The sequence below is a fragment of the Heterodontus francisci genome, chromosome 38, assembly GCF_036365525.1.
Source record: "Heterodontus francisci isolate sHetFra1 chromosome 38, sHetFra1.hap1, whole genome shotgun sequence".
In the NCBI taxonomy this organism is placed as follows: Eukaryota; Metazoa; Chordata; class Chondrichthyes; order Heterodontiformes; family Heterodontidae; genus Heterodontus; species Heterodontus francisci.
Genome location: NC_090408.1, coordinates 25,023,212 through 25,045,976, shown reverse-complemented (window position 1 = coordinate 25,045,976; position 22,765 = coordinate 25,023,212). Strand labels below are relative to the sequence as shown.

At 41.3% G+C, this 22,765-nt stretch overlaps 2 protein-coding genes across 17 annotated transcripts in view; both read right to left on the bottom strand.

Annotated features, from left to right (window-relative positions):
• The window catches only part of LOC137352636 (uncharacterized), a gene marked incomplete at its 3' end in the record, with an annotated part of 17,877 nt that extends 16,862 nt beyond the window's left edge, over positions 1–1,015 (bottom strand). Inside the window, exon 1 of the mRNA XM_068018368.1 lies at positions 947–1,015. Within this exon, the coding sequence (XP_067874469.1) occupies positions 947–1,015 (69 nt within the window). The remainder of the gene's footprint in view (positions 1–946) is intronic.
• tcf12 (transcription factor 12) overlaps positions 1–22,765 on the bottom strand; it is a 455,542-nt gene that overhangs the window by 264,154 nt on the left and 168,623 nt on the right. For all 16 annotated transcript variants that reach the window (XM_068017858.1, XM_068017857.1, XM_068017856.1 and 13 more), the window contains 3 exons: positions 22,183–22,247; positions 9,293–9,428; positions 3,568–3,620 (listed from right to left, as the gene is read on the bottom strand). In XM_068017858.1, the coding sequence (XP_067873959.1) occupies positions 3,568–3,620; positions 9,293–9,428; positions 22,183–22,247 (254 nt within the window). The remainder of the gene's footprint in view (positions 1–3,567; positions 3,621–9,292; positions 9,429–22,182; positions 22,248–22,765) is intronic.

The window sequence follows — 22,765 nt, the reverse complement described above, 5'->3', positions numbered from 1 at the left end:
AATCCACATGGAAATGTGACCACACATCTATTTGAACAGTTGGTAGCATGAAGACAGCAACTTCTGATATCTGTTGTCCATTAGTATGCATATCAGTTCAAATACTACAACACTGAATTATAACACATCCAAAAGTCAATGATTTACGCAGCTGCACAATTCTAAACAGTAAGGTGGTGCAACTTGTGATTTCCAGTAGGTGGCACTTTTATCAACAGGTTACAATGGATTTGAACAACAACACTAATGTGAACAGTTTGAAAGGAATGGAAATAGTTTGAATGGAATAATAAATACACATTAAACCTCAACACTGTGCCATCAACGGTGATTCGCTGTTCTCCCGCCATCAATGGCGCTCACAGAAAACCAAAGCAACCCAACCCGTGGAGTTTAAGCATCACTGACCCAGATTTTGGGGTGGGGGGGGGGGGGGGAAAAGAATGGGCCGGTCTTGCAATCTGCCATTAGTTTTTGCACCTCAATTCCTTACCATATAAACAGATCACTTCCATGTACTTGAGACATGATGCTATTTCAAATAATGATTGATGCAAGTACAAAATCCTCAAGTCTAGCCTGGTACAAGATCCCGCAGAACAAGATTCTTGTTTGAATTATCTGTCAAAAACTGGATGACAATCTTCTTGTCATTCACTGCCAGGGATTGAGCCAGCACTGCTGACTACAAGCAAATTTTCTTCATATATTGCCTCGGCTAATACAGAAATGTCACATCAAGCTTTTAAAATATGTCTGCAGGACACCAACCTCTCAACACAGCCTCTTGCCACAAGATTTTTAAAACACTGCCAAAAAAGTATACAGTACATAAACTGAAAGGCGAACATTTCTTTGACTTTTACAGGGTTTTCAGTAAACTTCAAAATTTCAAGCAAAATGCACAAACAAACCTCTTCCCTCATTCTTCTTTCAACTAACTAACCAAAATAATCTGCTCAGCATTGGTCACTTTGGGTTTTTTCAGGACAACTTGGCTCCAGATCACAGCCATGTTCCAAAAAGGGACAGAAGAGTTGAATTCCAGAAGTGAGGCGAGAGTTACTGCCCTTAATATCAAGGCAGCATTTGACCAAGTGTGGCATCAAGGAGCCCAAGAAAAACTGGAGTCAATGGGAATCTGCGAGAAAACTCGCCAAAGACTGGGATCATAGCACACAAAGGAAGACTGTTCTGATCGTTGGAGGCCAACCATCTCAGCCCGAGGAACATTGCTGCAGGAGTCCCTCAGGGCACTGCCCGAGTCCCAACCATCTTCAGCTGCTTCATCAATGACCTTCGAAGTGGGGATGTTCGCTGATAATTGCACAATATACAGCTCCATTCGCAATTCCTCAGATAACAATGCAATCCATGCCCACATGCAGCAAGAACTGGACAACATTCAGGCTTGGACTGATAAGTGGCAAGTAACATTTGCACCACACAGTGCCAGGCAATGACCATTTCCAACAAGAGAGTCCAACCACGGCATTCAACAGCAATACAATCACTGAGTCCCTCACTGTCAATGTCCTGGGAATCATCTTTGACCAGAAATTTAACTGGGCCAGCCACATAAATACTGTATCTATAAGAACAGGTCAGAGGCCGGGTATTCTGTGGCAAGTAATTCACCGTCTGACTCCCCAGCGCCTTCCCACTGTCTACAAGATACAAGTCAGGCGTGCGCGAGATAGAATAGTCTACACTTGCCTGGATCAGTGCAGCTCCAACACTTAAGCTCAACACCATCCAGGACAAAGCAGCCGCTGAATTGTCACATTCACTCCCTCCACCATTGGCGCACTGTGGCAGCAGCGTGTACCATCTACAAGATGCACTGCAGCAACTCACCAAGTCTTCTGCAACAGCACCTCCTAAACCTGCGACCTCTACCACCTACAAGGACAAGAGCAGTAGGTACAAGGGATCACTATTGCCTCCAAATTCCCCTCCAAGTCACACAACATCTTGACTTGGAAATATATTGCCATTCCCTCATCATCGTTGGGTCAAAATCCTGAAACTCCTTCCCTGACAGCACTGTGAGGGTACCTATACACCACAGACTGCAGTGGTTCAAGAAAAGGGCACCCCACCACCCTTTCAACAGCAATTAGGGATGGACAATAAATGCTGGTTCTGCCAGCAATGCCCATATCCCATGAACGAATAAAAAAAACTGAAACGCAGTTTCACATTTGTTCATGAAACTATGCTCATGCTTCCCTTCAAATGTTTTATGATCAATTATAACACTGAACTGTAATAAATAAAAAGTAAATTGCTAACTATTTCTAGGTAATGCAAATTTTCCTGGCCGAGGGAATAATGATTGGAAGCTTTGTGTTTGTTCTGTTTATCAAGTAGCTATTCAGCCTCTAGTGGGCCAAGTGCTTATGCAAGCACGCCTTTTAAGAGAGTCTGCAGCTGCACTCACGGCTTCCAGGTAGGCTGCAGGTTTTATACGCAGCTGCCCATGGCTACACTAACTATTGCAGTCCCATCTGGAACAAAGGTCATAAATATTTTCAGCATCAGGCTTTCCAGATATCTTGTAAAAATTCATTCAATGCAGAACCAAAAATATCTTCATTTCATTGTTTCTGTTAGACGCCATGCATCAACTAGTCCATTCGGCATGTCCTCATCCAAGTGCACCTGCGTCCGTGTGTTAAGTGAAGTACTGACAAATAAAAACCTAATAACCTTTTACACAACAAAGAGCAAGGCAGCTCACCTTCTCTTTCTCTCATGCTTATTTCAGTAACAACCAAGCTTCCTTTGGCACCTTTGGTGGTTTTGTTTTAAAACTTCACATCGGATTATCAAGTCATTTACAACTGCTGTTTTAAAATATAAAGCACATTTAACGCCATAGAACACCCTGAAAGCAATAGATTATCAGAGCTATTAATGATCTTTTTTTACCAAAACCTACCAACCTTGATTCATCAAAGCATTTTATTCTCAAAGGATAAATTTGAGTGCAAAGAGGGATCAACAAACGAGTTGCTTGAAAGCCTTTCTGATGTAAGCCTGAAGTTAGGAAAGGCTTAATGAAGGCTTTAAAATCCACCAGGGCTTCACAGTGAACATCTGACTTGGTGATTTATGCATATTAATAACCACAGCCTACTGAGGCAATCTGAGTTGTACATGTCCTCAGAATCTTAATGTCTTCAGCTCCACTGGGATTATTACAAATGTAAATTTCTAAGATTCTGAGCTATTAATCTCTGTCTGTCCTCCTGTTCAGCAACATAATGACTAATTAAACATCAAAAGACCTGTACAGGCGATCTTCTTTGACAGCTTCTGTCCTGGTTTCACTCCCAAGAGGGGACTCAAATGGCTGGGACAAGGGGCAAGATTGTACAAATAAGCCACATATCATCATTACTAAATCTAGCAACTAGACGTTTGCTATCAATTTAAGCATTGCAAGTTATTTTGTTACTATCTTTTGTTGTCATGTTCACAGCATAAAATTCAAGAACATTTCATTAAAAAAAATGACAAATTATAGGTGGACGTCACATCCTAACAGAAAACTATACTCACAGATGAAGGCAAACCAGGAGGCACCTTTCTTACTTTCTTTGTTTGCGAGGGATCTGCACAGGGTGAAATATAGATTGTGACCATATGGTACCACTTTAAAATTGAAGATCACTTATTTCTCTTCAAATTATGGCACTAACAGCAGTTTGATTCTGTACAGACCATTGTTAGAGGGTACAACCTACATTTATAGAACACTTAAAATAGAAAATCATCCCAAGGTACTTCAGGGAGACATAAGAACTGACAATGAGCCAAAAGAGGAAAGTTTTGTTGGGTGACCAAAAGATATGTCAGGTTTCACATTATTGGAGGGTCTCAAGAAGTAGGTGGAGTCATGTAGGAAGAGAACTCAGAGATTAGGACCTAGGGAAACTGAAGGGACGGTCAGCAACAGGGGAACAAAGGGGTGGGTTCCGCAAGAGACTGGAATCGAGAAGAATGGAAAAAGATTTGGTGAAGGGTAGAAGTTGTCAAAAAAAAAATAGAAAGGAGTTAAGCACTGGACAAGAATTTTACATTTGGGATATTGGGGTCCTGGAGCAAATGTAAGTAAGCGAGGATCAGTAGCCTTGCTAGTGGGGGTTATTGATCACCCACGACTCTCTGGACACCCACTAAGAGATTGGCCAAAGTGGTCTTGTAGGGCATGGTCAACCCTGAATGTGTTCCATCGAAGAGGATAACGTTGATTAAAATGGGGGAAAAAAAGGTTGAAGGAATCAGGCCAGGGCTCTTGGATGTTGAGAAGGGAGAAAGCAATGAGTTATACTTGAATAGTGGATATAGGAGGAGGTGGAAGTAGAGCATGGCTACCCGACCCAAACCCAACGGGACCCGACATGTGCCGGGTTCAGGTCGCTCTTCTGGGTGAGGTCAGGTCGGACACAGGAGCAGTGCTGCCTTCTGGTGAGGGAGGGAAAGGGAAGAATGAATAAAAATAAGCGTCATTAATTTCCAAAAGTCAAGTTGAGTCGGGTCGGGTCAGGCACGAGGAAAAACCAAAGGACTCGGGCCCAGGTCAGGATTAAATTGTATACTCAAGCAGGCCTTTAGGTGGAAGCAGAAGTCTGCAAGGAAACTGGAACCAAAGTGAGTGTTCTGGCACCAATAATGCAGGAGTTGGCAACATCATCTAATTGAAAGACAATTATGGTGTGAAAACTGGAGAACTAACATCAACCAAGGATAAGCATGGGCTGGCAGAAGAGGCAGGCACTTGGCAGGTGGATGATGCTTTCGGGATAGCCGATAATAATACTGTAAAGGCGGCTGGTCCAGCATTGGACAGCAATCTAGAAGTAGCGGACCGCATTGATTTGAGGGGTGGAGGAGAGAAGTGAAGAGTCACAATGTGTTAGATGTGGAAAAAAGTGGACCAAGTTCTCAGGACTGTAGTCATGAGAAGGGACCTGGATTTAGCACGGAATGAACAGCAAATTAGGAAGGGACAAGAAGCAACCAAAAGGACTATTTTAAATCAGAGCAAGAGGCTGAAACTGCAGGAGGTACTGAGGGCTGACGCGAAAGAGGTCAGCTACAAGCAGTAGCAGCCCAAAGGGAAAGGCGGCAGGATAAACGGAGTGGAGATGAAGGGGGCTACATAAAGATTAAGAATTAACTGGTTAAGTGTTGAATGAGGATCAAGGATATATGAGATAATGTGAATGGGCTTTTGGTGGGGGGGGGCAGATGAAATTGTAGCAGTTAGTCCAATATTTTAAAGGGAATGGCATGCTGTATTTGCAGGGAACATTGAGATTCAGATCTGCTTATGATAGCCTGGGACACCCTGGATTACCTCACTGACTCTTGCAACTAATCACTGGGCCAAGTCTGAGCTATTGAGGGAGCTCTCCCCTTGTCTTTGGTCAACTTTATCCTCACACTGAAACAAAGTGGCTCTAAATTTACAGCAACCAAATGAATAATGGTTTAAACTCAGCAACGATCTTCCCAGTCAAATCTGGTGGCGAAATTAGCCAAATTTGACTTTGTTCCACCATTCCCACCCGTCTCAATCCCTACTTTAACTTTTGCCCTGGTGAGGATAGGAGTGATGTTCAAGTAGAATTCAGCAAGGGACAGAATATGGATAGAATACCGTTAGATTAAATTTATGCAGGGCGAGAGGCCCTTTTACAATGACCACCTGAAGTAGTCAATTATTCTTTCCCACAATATTAACAGTTGCGTCCAAACTGTGTTCGAAGGTTTCCTGGATTATCTTACAAAGTTCACACTGTACTTATGTTATTAAGCAGCACCATAAACATGACAGACTGCGAACACAGGAGCAGGAGTAGGCCATGTTCTGCCATTCAACGAGATCATGGCTGATCTGTGACATAACTTCATATATCCCATAACCCTTAATACTTTAGGTTAACAGTAATCAATCAACCTCAGATTTAAAATTTACAATTACTCTAGCATCAACTGCTGTTTGTCGAAGAGTTCCAAACTTCTCCCACTCTGTGGGAAGAAGTGTTTCCTAATTTTACTCCTTAAAGGTTTGGTTCTAATTTTTAAATTATGTCCCCTAGTCCAAAGATGCCCCAACCGAAATAGTTACTCCCAATCTACCCTAACTGTTCCCCTTAATAGCTTGAAAATTTCCATCAAATCACCCCTTAGCCTTCTAAGTTCCAGTGAATATAACCCTACTGTGCTTCATCTCTCCCAGTAATTTAACCTTGGAGTCCAGGTATCATTCTGGTAAATCTATGTTGCACTCCCTCCATGGCCAATATATCCTGCCTAAGGTGCAATGCCCATACCTGCTCTCAGTACTCCAGGCGTGGTCTGACCATGACTTTCTATAGCTGAAGCATGATTTCTACCCCCCTTGCATTCTAGCCCTCTAGATAGAAAGGCCAGCATTCCATTAGCCTTTTTTTTCTGTACCTGTTCAAGACATTTGAATCAACTATGTACCTGAAGCTTCAGGTCTCTTTGGATCTTCACTATTTCTAGCTTTTCACAATTTAGAAGTACCCTGTTCTATTCTGTTTAGGTACCAAGTGGATGACTTCATATTTGGTACATTTGACATCCATTTGCCACAGATTTTTGCATTCACTTAATCTGTCACTAACTCTTGGCACTTTTAGGCTTCTATCTACATTGCTGACAATGCCACCTATCTTTGCGTCATAAGCAAATTTGGATATGTTGCTTTCCATCCCATCATCTAAGTTGTTAATAAATACAGTGAATAGTTTAGGTTCCAACACAGATCCTTGTGGGACACCTCTAGTCACATGCTGCCAATTAGAGTACCTGCCCATTATCCCTACTCTCCAAATCCTCCTGCTCAACCAATTTCCAAACTAGGTCAATATTTTACCTTCAATCCATGAGCTTCCACTTTAGCTAACAGTCTCTTATGAGGGACTTGAAAAAATACTTGCTGGAGGTCCATATAAGTAACATCCATAGACATTCTTTTGTCCACTCCTTTAGTCACCTCTTCAAAAGAAAACTTCAGGTTCATTGGGCATGACCTACTTTTTACAAATCATTGCTGGCTCACTCTAATGAGTTGAAAATTTTCAATATTTTCAGTCACACTATCCTTAAGACTTCAATAACTTTCCAACAACATATGCCAAGCTAACTGGTCTAGAACTCCCTAGTTTCCCGCTATCACCTTGCTTAAATAGCGAGTGACATGCACAATTTTCCAATGTAAAAGAATGGTTCCCAACTTGAAAGAACTTTGTAAGATTATAGTTAGGGCATCTGCAATGTTCTCACCTGCTTCCTTTAAAATCCTGGGATGGAAACTATCTGATCCTTTGTTGTGCCATTATTTTCTTCAGCACTGTTATTATACTTTTGTTAACTTTAGCGAGTACCTGTTCCTGATTCAATATTATTTTCCTTGGTAAATCTTGCATGCTGACCCTCCTCCTCTACTGTAAATACTGATGCAAAGTAATATTTCAACATGTCCATCATTTCCTTATATTCACTGTGAATATGACCATTTATCAGTTTTCAAAGTGCCCACATTGCTTCTGACCACTCTTTCACCTAATATAATTGTGAAATGTGCTGATTTTGATATCTTGTTCAGGTTTCATTTCAAATCTCTTGTTTTGTAGCTTACTATCTGTTTTGTCACCCTTTGCTGTACTTTCTAACTTTCCACTCCCCAGGATCTGTGCTATCTTTTGCATTTTTGTATGCTTTTTCCTTTTAGTCTTATGTTGTCCCTTACATCTTTAGTTGTCCATGACTGTCTTTTTTGGCAAGTACAGCTCTTGCCCCTTAGAGATATAAAACTGATTTTGTATCAAGTTATTTTTTTGAACAGCTCCCACAGATCTTCTGTCGTTTAACCCCATTAACAGATTTGCCCAGTTCATTGTGAGCAGTCTCCGTCTCAGCGCACTGATGTCAGCCTGACGATCTAGAACCTTAGTAGCTGTTTCACGTTTCTTTCTTTCAAACACTATGTCGAAGTCAATCATATCATGGTCGCTATTAGATAAATGTACACACGCCATTACACTGTTAATGGAATCTGGCTCATTACTCAATCTAATATGGCCTGCCCACTTGTCGATTCTAGGACACACTGTTGCAGGAAACTATCCTGGATACACTCAAGAAATTGACAGACTTTCTGATATATGCTAGTCTGCTTATCCCAATCTCTATGAAAGTTAAAATCCTCCATTAAAACCACTCTGCCTTTGCTGCCTGCTTGTCCACTCTCTGCATTTATACAATCTACCACCATACACAACTCCCATGACCATCTTAAATCCTTTTCTATTTCTCAACACTATCCATAAAGTTTCCAGTGCCTGTTTACCTCTCGTTATATCTTCTTTTATCGCACAAGTGATTTTGTTCTATATCACTAAGGCTATTCCTCCCATCTACCATTTTCCCTATCTTTCCTGTAGACCTTTTAACTGGTATATTTACTTCCCAGTCCTGACTGTCTTGCAGTTATGTTGCAGTAATGACTACCATGTCATACCCTCCAAGTTGAATTTGCACCTGCAATTCAGCTTGTTCCTAATACTCCAATGTTTTACTCACGTTTCTTATTTCTCCCGTTTTAATTATTTTTCATGTTTTAGTTTACCCTTTACTTGTTTTGCCTAAAACAACATTTCTGACTGTTATTCTACTCTCCTCCCTTGCATTTGTTTACAAACTATTATTTATACTAACTTTTCCATCTAAGCCCTCTCCCTGCTCCCATTTACTAGTTTAAATCATTGTGACCACCCTATTTAGCCTTTGCCCATGGACCCTGGTCCCACTCTGGTCCAGGTGGAGCCAGTCCCAACCATTCAGTTCCTTACTGTCCCAGTACTACTGCCAGTGTCCCTTGAAATAGAACTCCACCTTCCCACACCACTCCTTCAGTAACATGTTTACCTCCCTAATCCACAGCAATTTGCATGTGACTCAGGCAATAATCCAGGTATTATAACCTGTGAGGAACTGTTCTTCAATTTAGAGATTTCCGACTTCCCAGAAGCAACATCATGGGAGATCCACTAATGGTTTTTTAAACAGTGTGGATGCTATAAAGAATGGCCCACAGAATGAAACAGAGAAGCAACCATTCTATACACCGCCCCACCCCTTCCCACTTTAAAACAACAGTCTAGTTATTTCTGGCCTACTTTCGCTCAAGGATGCTTCACATTCTCTAAGGCTCCAAATGGGCTCATAAACTATGACTGTAAACACAAACCAAGAGCTGGTGAGTCGTGAAGCGGTCTTCTGCGTGGATTTGTAGCTGTAAAAGGATAGTAGACAGTTCCGGGTTTTCCTGAAGATGGTATAGGTCCAGGACTGCCTATTTCCACATCTGATCGAAGAATATTGGACTGCAAAGCAATGCAAAAATATAATCACTTAATTCTGCACTGAGTTATCCATCATGCCATATCAAAGCAACAGCACTGAACTTTCAACCATGATTCATCTTAAGGTTTTCCTGTAAATAAACTGAAAAATGTTTACGAGTTTGAGATTCATAAATCTTATCACCTTGAAGTGTGGTAGAAGCAAATTTATATTAATTAATAATTCTTCCTTTTTGATCTAATGTTCATATTTTGTATATAAAATTTTTAGGAATAGAGTAAAATGAAAACGTACAACAATTCCCAACTTCAGCAGACAGTTCTCATGCAGCTCTATTCTTACTTGATCTGAAGATTGGAGTGCTGCAAAATTAACTCAAGGGCAAAATATGAAGCAATAAATAAGTTGCCAGCTATAGTTCCAAAGGTTTCAGCTGTGTGTTTTGGTGACATTTAAAAACATGACGTAGACATTTTAAATAGTTTGGAGCACACGTTTGTTTTTTTAAAAAGAAAGACCATACACACAGACGCAACTATAATCCAACTCAGTGCAACTCACTGATCCTTTGTCCTAAACAGGATATAATCCCATATGAGCAAGTGTAAGGCAGAAAATCATTCTGGATAGTTGGATATCATGTTTAGGTACAGAATAAACTCCCAACTTTTAAAACAATTCGCATGAGATTTAATTTAAACTGTGATGATTGTATTCCACAACACACAAGTTTAATCTAACAAAATATTATCAGAAGTTTAGCAGGACATTTGGACTCATTAAACCAAACTTACTTTAAAAAGTGAGGGAAATGCAATTTTTTTTTTAGCACCAGGCTGTCATTTACAGTCATTAGAAAAGTATGCCGAATGAATAATTGATATTATTTTCATTGCCGATTGGATTCATCATTGGTATTCATCACTTGTATACTCAGTTTAGGATCAATATAAATGGACACAATACAAAAATTACATTTTAGTTCAACATATTATGCAGATTATAACTGTTGAGATTAAGGGGGCTAAATTGGATAACCCCTGAAAATGGAAGTAGGGATCGCGATGTGCTATTAACCCTCACCTGTTAAATGCCATGCAGGTAGCACTCCTGCTCATTTGAAAGACTGCTGCTTAAATGTAGCATTAACGTTGGCTGGATGCATCAGCAAGGAACCAATATTGTGAGCAGCTAGCCCACTTAAAGCTAGACTTCAGGCTTAAAGTTAGCCTGCGACTCTTAGAAAATCTGAAGAGAGAACAATGGTACAAAACGGGAGAGAGTAAGCTCCAAGGTTTTCAGACCACACACTGTCGGTCTTGGTGGAGGTGGCAGAAAGGAGGAGAGATGTCTTTTAATGGCAGGGGAGAGGGGAAGGATGGGGTGAGGAAGAGACTCTCCGTGCACATATAAAGCAGTAGCAGCAGATAGTCATGGAGCTCAATGCCAGGATTCAAGCCCCAAGAACCTGGATATAGTGCTGCAAGACGTTCAATGACCTCACACGAGCAATTACGGTCAGCGAATATATCTACAAATAAAGGCCTGCTACTTGACCCAAACCCAACAGGACCAGACGACATGTCGGATTCGTGTCGGGTTCGGTCGGACCGGACTTCCGGGTCTGGCATTTGGGCTCGGATCGGGCCGGATCTGACATGCTCTATCACCACCTCAGGTAAGGAACAAAGTGAAAAATGGAAGGTAGGTTAACTGATGGTCAGGTCGGGCACAGGAAAAAATGGAAGGACTTGGGCCGGGTCAAGCTCAGGGTCAGATGTGGTTCTGTTGGGCTCGGCTCGGGTTTCATTTGCAGAGCCGAGCAGGCCTTTATCTTCAAATACCAACTGCACCAGTAGCCTCAGACGCTGCTCAAATCACCACGCCATCACTCACCAAACAACAATCTATCAATGAAAACTCATAACTCACATCGAGATGCTTCACCTCAACATCACATTTAGCACTGCAACAAGTTTCACATGCACATTCCACAGGTTGCACACATTTCCAGCTATTCACTATCAGCCAAACAGATGGCACACGACACTGGCACACTTCATTGTCTCTTGCAGGACAAGGTGGCACCCAACCAGAGCCAGCAGGAGCTAACCAGAGGGGGTCAAGCAGATTTGCATGCCCTAACCTTTATGGAGAAAATAATGGTGGACATTATTGGGACAGCCATTGTTGAGACCATGGACAGAGGTGGGGCTGAAACCAATGATGACTGCATCCTCATTCATAACCTTGCTCCTCACAATCCACTTAGTCCTCATCCCACACACACTCCTGATTTACAAGCTGTAGATGGTGCAAACCAACATCTTTTCCTTGACTTCATGCACCACAACCTTACCCTTGAGCCTTTTTCCTTTCAGAACCCAAGAGGCGCAAGTTGGCCAGGCAGTAGAGAATACCAAGATGACAATGACGAAGACACACCTTGACATGAATTCACTCAAAGCTACCAGTTCAAATACTGAACTGTGCATATCTTGCAGGATAGATTAGAGATCAGCACATAGCAAGACACTGGGAAAAAGTGTGCTGCAACCAGGACAGAGGGAAAAGGAGAGTGCAGGTGCCAGCTCACCAGTGGCAGAGGTCGCACACATGTTCCACTGCACAGACTCAGATGAGGACTTGTTGGGGCAAACTACAGAAGACTGCTGATGAGTATGAACAAAATGCATTGGGAAGCCTGCCAGAAAGCATACAGCCAATATCAAGGAGCAATCAAGAGTCCAGCATCAACCGCACACAAGGCTTTGTGCAGAGCTTAGAGCCCATCCTTTCTAACATGGAATGTGGTGACCAACTCCATTAGAACATATCTGAACCCAACCATGATGCAGCATCTGCAGCTTCCATTGCAGCATAAGGAGCAGCCATCCAATGCCAGAGTGCTGCCACCCAAGTTCAGAGTGCTGCCATCATGGCTATGGATTACAGGGTACAAAAGGGGCTTGCAGGCTGTCACACCAGTCCAGCAATCTGTCCTCCAACAAATTATCAGGATTGGCAAGGCGCCACCCAAGGAGAGTTGCAGGCTCTATGGAGCACAAACCACTACAATGCTCTCTCTGGAGGACAGTATTCATCCTCCCACAAATGCCAATCTGCCCATGCCCTCACTGCTGTCACCCATGCAGAGATGGTACAGAGAGCAGATATATCTTCGAGACTCAAAGCTGCTAAAGGTTGTTCTCCAAAGCCACCTGCAGTCTTCCTAAATTAAGGCAAGCTACAGCCACTGGGGGTAGCACTGTGCAGGAGCACTAGGTAGCAAAGGCAGACAGAAGACAGACACCAAGGGAATGCACAAGGATGATTAATTCACTTCTATGTTAGATAAAAATTTGGTTTTGAATGTTTATTTTGTGGTGGCTTTTATTTTTGCATTGTAGTCAAGGGGACACTGTGATGGTCAGTAACACAGTGGCGCAGTGGTTAGCACCGCAGCCTCACAGCTCCAGCGACCCGGGTTCAATTCCGGGTACTGCCTGTGTGGAGTTTGCAAGTTCTCCCTGTGTCTGCGTGGGTTTCCTCCGGGTGCTCCGGTTTCCTCCCACATGCCAAAAGACTTGCAGGTTGATAGGTAAATTAGCCATTATAAATTGCCCCAAGTGTAGGTAGGTGGTAGGGAAAATATAGGGACAGGTGGGGATGTGGTAGGAATATGGAATTAGTGTAGGATTAGTATAAATGGGTGGTTGATGGTCGGCACAGACTCGGTGGGCCGAAGGGCCTGTTTCAGTGCTGTATCTCTAAAAAAAAAAAGAGGAAATGGAAGGAGAATGAGAAAGACAACGAGGAATTAGTGTTTTGCTTACTGGTATCTCAATTGACTGAGTTCTTCACTATCTGGGCAGAAGGAGGCCGCCTTGATTGCCTCCCTTCCTCGACATTGCCTCCTCCCTTTCTCTAGGTTGCCTCATAACTGGTGGCAAGGGATGACCACTCAGATATCTTTCATTAAAAATATTCACAGAAAAATTTATATATGAATGCTGTTTTGATGTCAAAAATAAGGAACCGTAAAGTTAATGTTGATCACAGTTAAGGAGTATAAGCAGGTTTTAAGTCATAGCTAGGTATTTATTTTTAAATGCTAGTCAACTCCAGAAGCAATCTGGCCAGATTAGAAAAGCAGTTCAATACCAGTAGGTTCTTTCAAGGAATAAAACCTTAAATGAGTAATCGATAGGAACGGACAGAAATTAGTTTGATTAGGATCCTTTCCAGTGTTTTGTCTTGGACAAGATTCTATTAAATCCTTTGTACAAACCTGCACTGCTTCAAGTCTCAGCTGATGTGCTAAGCATTGATTTCTTTGTGGGAAAAGGCCCAAGGCAACAAAGGAATGCAAATAAAGAAACTGACAAATATCTTATTCTACTATACCAAGAGTGGTAACAACAAAATTCTTAACTGAGTGACAAAAACATCTGTAAAATCACAATGCTTCAAGGCAATCTCTTGAAATTTTAATTATCATCTTTGACGCTAAAACGTCTTGCAGACTTGAGGAGATAATGACAGTCATCCATCAACTGCATCCTGCCAGAGTAATCAGACTAATTTAGCTCACTGGAGAAAAAGACAGCAACCTGGGGTACTGAGTAGTGAAGCACTGCAACACAATAAACAGATGCAAAATAGCTGACATTCAAGCTTAGCATTGTTCATGATTTACCCTAACACACAAAAACAACACTAACAAGCAACAGACAAGAATCAAGTATGGAATCTTGTACAACGGTATAAATTTATTGTATTTGCACAACAAAAGCACTATCCTGATGGAAGGTCACAGGCCTGAAACATTAACTGTTTCTTTCTCCACAGATGCTGCCAGACCTGCTGAGTGTTTCCAGCATTTTGTTTCTCTTTCACTATTCTTAGCTAAGATTTACGAAACTGAGTTCACAATTTCATGCTGCATCTAACTGCATTTTCAATGCAAGTTCAGCAATTGCCCCTGAAGTGTAAATCCTGTGTGAAGATTCAAGTCAATTCCAAAGTGAAGCAGAGAGACTCATTCCTCATTGCTGCAGTCAAGTAGATCCTAACTCCAGACGAGACCACATTTACACAATAACTGCAGTGTTGGTGCAATTTAAAACCACTGCACCAACATTACAAGTGGAAATGCACCCATCGAGTGATAGGAATCATGCAAGTTTCTCCATTAATATAAAAGCAAAATACTGCGGATGCTGGAAATCTGAAATAAAAAAAAACAAAGTGCTGGAAATACTCAGCAGGTATCAGAACACTGATAGGTCAGGTCAGAGACCTGAAACAAGAACTCAGTTTCTCTCTCCGTAGATGCTGCTTGACCTGCTGAGTATTTTCAACACTTTATTTCAAGTTTCAACATTGACTCCTCAACCACATCAACACATTGAGTGAAAAGTATTTTGAATGAATAACTACTATGTATCTCTTTATTGTAAAACAAAATAAATACATCACTGGAGTGGGAGAGAGACAGGACACAACTAGAAATCGAGATATAGATCACCATCTCACTGAATTTTCCATTTATCTTGATTAACAAACATATAAAAAAGTGTAGTATTGATGACGATAACATTTCATCATAGCTTCAAGCTAGGATAGGTTATCATAAAATGTCACAGACTAGAGTGTAGATTAGTTAATGTGTTATCAAGATGAGTTGGTGTGTCATAATGTGCCATCATTTAGCAATGTAAGCGCATATTTCAAACATATAACTGTCCCAGCAAGACCGTCATCTCGTGACCTGTCACTGAAGGAGTGAAGAGTACTTTTAAATTGTTTATTGCACTATGAAGACCAATCTTCTTTTCCTTAGTCTTGAGCACATTTAAAGCAGAAATTAAACTTAAGCAGTTAGATCTAAAGATGTTTCTTTTAAAGTCACATTATTAATTACAAATTATCAAAGGTAAACTTTTCTCATGAACAGGTAAACTTTATTTTGGTCAGAAACAGGAATGGTGCCTAGACCAGTGCACAATTTCCTTCACAATCTCAAAAGCTGGTGGTACAATGGCAGTAATGTTCGTGTGATAGCCGCAATGAAAAATGGTGCCCCTTCAAAAGGTACGTTACAATATATATAATTTCTACCTGCAGGTTTGGTTTCTTATGCACAATTGATGCAATTTCTATAGTACACTGTCACAATGGAGTCCATGGTACTATAATGATTAGAGGTAAAAACACGCAATGCAGTTTTCACTTCCAAGTGCCAGACTGAGTTTGTAATTCACAATTGCAAAGCAAGTCCGCAGAGAGAAGCAGCATCCTCCAATCACAGACAGTGATTAAAGTTCAGGAATCAGGATAATACTCGCAATTATATTGTTAATATTAACTTATAACAAATGAAAGCAACTCAACGTTGTGAACAGTTACAATAACTGGATACTTCTGTAAAGCTGTCTGCATCACCTGTCTATAGAAAGTTTGGTTCCATTTCAAAATTTGACATTCTCAGCTATTAGAAGTATTAAAGAATAATACAAAGTAACAAAGTCTAACTTTCTGCCTTTTGAATAAGTCTAAACAGCACTAAAAGTCAACAGCAGTGCTCTAGTGGAATAGTATTAACTCTATCCTGGACTGTCAACTTCCAAGTTTACTTTGGCCAATCTCAGTAATGTTTGGTGCAAGTTTGAGGACTGCTGTACAGAAGTTGTTCAGTTCTGGATATTGGAACAGAATGTTGCCTTGGATATTGTCCAGACAGATTTTTCAAGAGGAAGTCCCTTTCCTGTCATACAGTAACAATACAGGGACACTTAGGTTGCCTATTTTTCTACTAATTTCAAGGGCACAGAGCCACAAAGAAAACTATCCAGAATCTTAGAGGGCACAAGGATATCTGGGGTGAGAAGTGGAGAAGTTCACACAATAGTAGTATGGGGTGCTCTTCTGAGGGTGAAGACACATTGTCAGGAAAATTTAATCCACAACTGAAGTTTATTCTGGAACTGGCTACGTACACTACTACACCTGCCACAATAATGTTCAGAGACATTTGGATCTTTTAAGTTAACTGACCCAGCAGGTGGTTAATGTCGTTCTATGTGGGTCAAAATAAAATAAATCAGTATTAAAGAAAGCAACCAAATGATGTGGTGAACACAAGAGTCTTACAACAATATTAATATCAGGAAAGAGATCTCAGTTACAATGGCTAAATCTATGAGGCTGACACTCTAGTACATGACTGCAACAAAGTGCTAAGTTCCATTAACAGATGGACAGTGTACAAAATCAAATTGGCTGCTGTTTAAAATGTTGGTTATACACCATCTAAAGTATGTATAGGAAGTTTAATATTGCAACCCTAAATGTGAAAACTAAAGGAAATTGGGCAGGAGATCTTTGGAAAGGAGATATTGAAATTACCTGACTGAAATTTTAGAATTGATATTGGGATTAATAAAGTTGATCAAGGCAGTTTAACCATCATGATAAAAGATGCCAGAAATTCAAAATTAGGACATTAGGAGAAAAGGCAAGCCGGGTGAAACATCTAGACACAAAATGACCTACTTGGAAAATAAATTACCAAGCAGGGCATCTTCAACTGCAAAAAAATTACGACATGACAAGCAGACGATGCTTTAATAGGAGCTTTGTAGAACAGAAACAATTGTGCTTTTGTCTAACATCTGCTGTGCGTTTGGGGGTGGAGCCAATAGACAAGATGGACCTTACTCAATGGGGTGAGAAAGAGAGGGAGGGAGGGGAGAGGGAGATGCTGTAACAAATGCTTTCCCATGGAGTTGGTTTTGCACAACTTTGTACGTTAGGATAACAGCCATCAATTCTTCAAAAGGAAATTGGTATGATAATCAAACTTGAGGATCTTGTACAACAATTCATGAATTTCCAAGAGTTAGTATTACCACATAAATTATTGGAAACCCAGTTTATGAGATATTTGCAGACGTACTTCACCTGTGATTTAACCGTTTGCAAAATACAGAAACATTTCTGCATGAAAAAAATTACATTTATATAGTGACTTTGACTTCCCAAGCACTTCACACCCAATGGATTACTTTTGAACTATAGTCACGTATGTAGTAGGGGAGACGGTGGCGTTGTGGTAATGTCACTGGACTAGCAATCCAGAGGCCCAGGCAAATGCCCTGGGGACACTGGTTCAAATCCCACCATGGCAGCTGGTGGAATTTAAATTCAATTAATAAAACTGGAATTAGAAAAGCTAGTCTCAGTAATGGTGACGATGAAACTATTGTCGAATGTCGAGGGAAAAATTTACTTGACAGTGTCCTCGACCTGTGGCAGATCTATCCATGACAGTATTGGTAGGAGTCTTTGGGGAGACAAAGTCCTGTCTTCACATTAAGGATACCCACCATCGTACTGTGCGGCACTAGCACCATGCTAAATAGGACAGATTTCGTACAGATGCACAACGTGCTATGGACCATCAGCAGCAACAGAATTATATTAAAACACAATTGGTAACCTCAAGGCCCGGTATATTCCCCTCTCTAACATTACCATCAAGCCTAGGAATCAAACCTCGTTCAATGAAGAGTGCAGGAGGGCATGCTAGGAGCAGCACCAGGAATACCTCAAAATGAGGTGTCAATCTGGTGAAGCTGCAACCCAGCACCACACGCAAGCCAAACAGCGAAAACAGCATGCGATAGACAGAGCTAAGCGATCCCACAACCAACAGAACAGATCTAAACTCTGCAGCCCTGCCACATCCAGATGTGAATGGTGGCAGACAATTAAACAACAGGAGAAGGCGGCTCCACAAATATCCCCATTCTCAATGATGGGGGAGCTCAGCACATCAATGCAAAAGACAAGACTGAAGCATTTGCATCCATCTTCAGCCAGAAGTGCCGAGTGGACAATCCATCTCAGCCTCCTCCTGAGGTCGCCAGCATCACAATACAATCCTACTGGTCTCAAGAAACGGCAGAAGGTGCTGGATACTGCAAAGGCTATGGGCCCTGACAACACTCGGCAATAGTACTGAAGGCACGTGCTCCAGAACTGGCCATGGTCCAAGCCAAGCTGTTCCAGTACAGCTACAACACTGGCATCTATCCAACAATGTGGAAAAACTGCCAAGTTTTGTCCTGTACACAAAAAGCAGGAAAAATCCAACCCGGCCAATTACCATCCCAGTCTACTCTCGGTCATCAGCAAAATGATGGAAGGGGTCATCAACAGTGCTGTCAAGCAGCACTTGCTGAGCAATAACCTGCTCACTGACATTCAGTTTGGGTTCCGCCAGGGCCACTCAGCTCCTGACCCCATTACAACCTAGGTCCAAACATGAACAAAAGAGCTGAACTCCAGAGGTGAGGTGAGGCAAGAGTGACTGCACCTGACATCAAGGCAGCATTTGACCAAGTGTGGCATCAAGGAGCCCTAGCAAAACTGAAGTCAATGAGAATCAGGGTGAAAACTCGCCATTGGTTGAAGTCATATCTAGTACAAAGGAAGATGGTGTGGTTATCGGAGGTCAATCATCTCAGCTCCAGGACATCACTGCAGGAGTTCTTCAGGGTGGTGTCCTAGGCCCAACTATCTTCAGCTGCTTCATCAATGACTTTCCCTCCTTCATATATTCAGAAGGGGATACCCACCATTGTGTTGTGTGGCACTACCACCATGCTAAATGGGATAGATTTTGTACAGATCCACAAGGTGCCGTGGACCATCAACAGCAGCAGAATTGTATTCAACTACAATTGGTAACCTCAAGGCCCGGCATATTCCCCTCTCTACCATTACCATCAAGCCGAGGAATCAAACCCGGTTCAATAAAGAGGGGATGTTTGCTGATGATTGCACAATGTTCAGCACCAATCGTGTCTCCTCAGATACTGAGGCAGTCTGTGTCCAAATGCATCAAGACCATCCAGGATTGGGCTGATAAGTGGCAAGTTACATTCGCGCCACACAAAGGGCAGACAATAACCATTTCCAACATGAGAGTATATAACCATCTCCCCATGACATTCAATGGCATTATCATCATTGAATCCACCACTAACACCACCCTGGGATTACCATTGACCAGAAACTGAACTGGACCAGCCATATATAAGTAATGTGGCTACAAGAGCAGGTCAGAGGCTGGGAATTCTGTGGTGAGTAACTCACCTCCTGACTCCCCAAAAGCCTGTCCACCACCTACAAGGCACAAGTCAGGAGTGTGATGGAATACTCCCCACGTGCCTGGATGAGTGCAGCTCCAACACTCAAGAAACTCGGACACTATCCAGGACAAGGCAGCCTGCTTGATTGGCACCCCACCCACATACAGTGGCAGCAGTGTGTACCATCTACAAGATGCATTGCAGCAACTCACCAAGGCTCCTTCGACAGCACCTTCCAAATCTACGACCTCTACCACCTAGAAGGACAAGGGCAGCAGATGCATGGGAACAACACCACTTGCAAGTTCCACTCAAAGCCACACACCATCCTGACTTGGAATTATATCACCATTCCCCTCACTGTCACTCGGTCAATATTCTGGAACTCCCCAGCAGCACTGTGGGTGTGCCTACACCACATTACTGCAGCGGTTCAAGGCAGCGGCTCACCACCTCCTTCTCAACGACAATTAAAGGATTGGCAATAAATGCTGGCCTAGCCAGCGACGCCCACATCCCGTGGAAGAATAACAAAGGCAAACAGAAGATACAAATCTGAAAATTTTGAAGGCTTTTAAGTAAAAATTTGAACTTAAAACAAAACCTGTGTAATTATACAGGCTAAAGATGCATTGTTGAAAAATAAAGGGACAGTAAAATTCATGTTTGTTAGCACACTGCACATCTAACTAGACTGCAGTTTGAACATCTAACTAGACTGCAGTCTGAATCCCTCTTTACGCCAAGGCTCTTTCATGAAGCATGTTTTGTTTCAGTCAAGTCATCCAGAAGGGTGGCACAAAGCCTACCACAGATATCCCTTGATAAGCTGTAAGTGCATCTTTTTGTACCAGAACTAAGGAGTGGCACCAAATTCACTGGGGAAGATATTTACAAGCTGAACAAATCTTGTCTTTCCTAGAATACTATGAATATGAGGAGGAGGAGGATAGAAGGAGAAAAAACACAGATAAAACATTCTGAGGAGAATGCATATATTTTCTCATTGCTAAAATCCTAAGTGTGTGAATGGATTTAATTCCAGTATGAACTTAGGAATTTAGGCCCAACATACTTGTACAATGGAAGCACACTATCCTGGCAGTGGCAATGTGGCCATGGTCTGAATGCAGATGGAATTTTTGATTTAGCAACAGGAGTGGGCCATTCGGCCCCTCCAATGTTTTCCAGGTAATGAAAGATGCTCACCAGCGTGCAGCTAACATTCTTCTCTTTGCCAGTATTACTGAGTTAATAAGATGCAAAGTCTCCAGTTCCGACTTTGAAGATTGCCATTAGTTGGCCTTTCAAATCCTGCAGCAGAGTAAATACAGCAGATATCTATATCCATCTCGTGCCTACTGAAACTATTAATTTATTCATCAAAGTAATGCAGCTTTGGAATTCTTCTAAAACGATAATATGTAAGCATGATAAAGATTTCTCCATGCCTAGATACACTGGATCAATTATCAACCACAATGAAGAGACCCTCCAATCCCAGCACAGAGTAAAAAATTGGCCTCTTCTACTGCGCATATTGTAGTATACAATAGGTAGAAATCAGGACAATGTAAAGAGTATTATAAATTTCAAACACAATGTAAATAACCAAAAGTTTTTAAGCAAATCATTTAAGAATGCAAGCAAGAGGTTAAAATATTATAACTTGCATTCTTAAGTGATTTGCTTAAAAACTCAAATGCTGCTATACGTAGGTACTTTTACATTGATAGCCTAAATAGGGTGGGCACAATATAGATAGATATCTAGTACATTTCTACTGATGCAAAATCTGGTGGGCCAACTAATCAACAGCATTTTGCAAGTAGGATGTAGAAGGCTTTGCACTTTTTAAAGAATCTCAAAATTACTTGATATAAATAAAATTGAGCAGATACTTAGTTAAAAACTCTTCCATCAAATTACTGCCTGCTGCTCATCACCTGACTCAGCATTCCTCTCGTCTTAAATCCCACATCAAATGAAAATCTTCATTATGCAAATTAGCATGGGATGGCAACCACAAAAATGTAGGCACAACAGCAGCGTTACCTCTTTTTTGGAGTGCACAGGCGATTTCTTCAAGTGTGCAATCCTTAATTTTTATTGCACAGCCATGCACACGTCATAGTTTAAATGGGGCCGACTTATGCATGACCTGCACGGGAGTTTTGGGTTGCGGCAGAGCCGCTCAGCTTAAAGGAAACAATGCACACCATATTACACCTTGACAGCTGGTATAGTATGCAAATCTATCTGAAATGCTCACATGCAAAGCAAATCTATTGAAGTACTTTTCACCAAAACAAAATGATTTTAGTGCTGCAGAAAGCAGTAGACAAATTTACTTTAAAAATAATGCCGAAACAGTGAAAATGAAACACCAAATTTCTATGAAGGCTAGCATTTTTTGCCCTACACACAGACAAGACAGAAGTGACCTAAAGTCTAAGTAGGTCAATAGAGAAGCTAACGTTCAGTTGGTAGCAATTATGATTTTATTTAACTTGCTTAAAACTATGCATTCTTCAGAACATCATACACAATATTAATATTTGCAAGAACACAGATCAAATACTCACTAGGAAAAGTGAGAAGCGAATAAACTTACTTGACATACTGGTATCCCTGGATCTCTGCCAAACGGTGGAAGGGCACCCCTCTCCGAAACTTTTCCTAGAAACAAACAAAATTAAGTTTAGGGCTTTACACAATTAGAATACAAGGTCATCCGCAAGTACAGATTAGGGAACAAAGCACAAGCAACTTTCAGACATGCATGGGTCCTTAATGCACACCAAATGCAAACTTTATTACATAGAATACATGCTTTTTTAAAAATGCTGATTTTCTAATGGCTGTATTTTGTACCAAAATTAAGTATACAGCAAAGCCCAATTTTTCTAATACTGGATAAAATTTGCTTGGAATATTTAGTTGAACTGAAAGCATTACAAATTACATGTAACTTTGCAAAATCAAACATTTAATTACAATCCCCAGAACAAAATCTATTGCTCACTAATTTTGATTAGATATAAGTAAAATAAACAACGTATCTGTGAAAGAATTGCAGCTGTGGAACTGAGCTGCTCATCTTTATTCTACACATTTTAAGTTCTCAGCTTAACTCAGCCCTGAAACAAAAGATTGAGAGTAGGATCCAGTACCACTATGATCTTGAACTCATAATA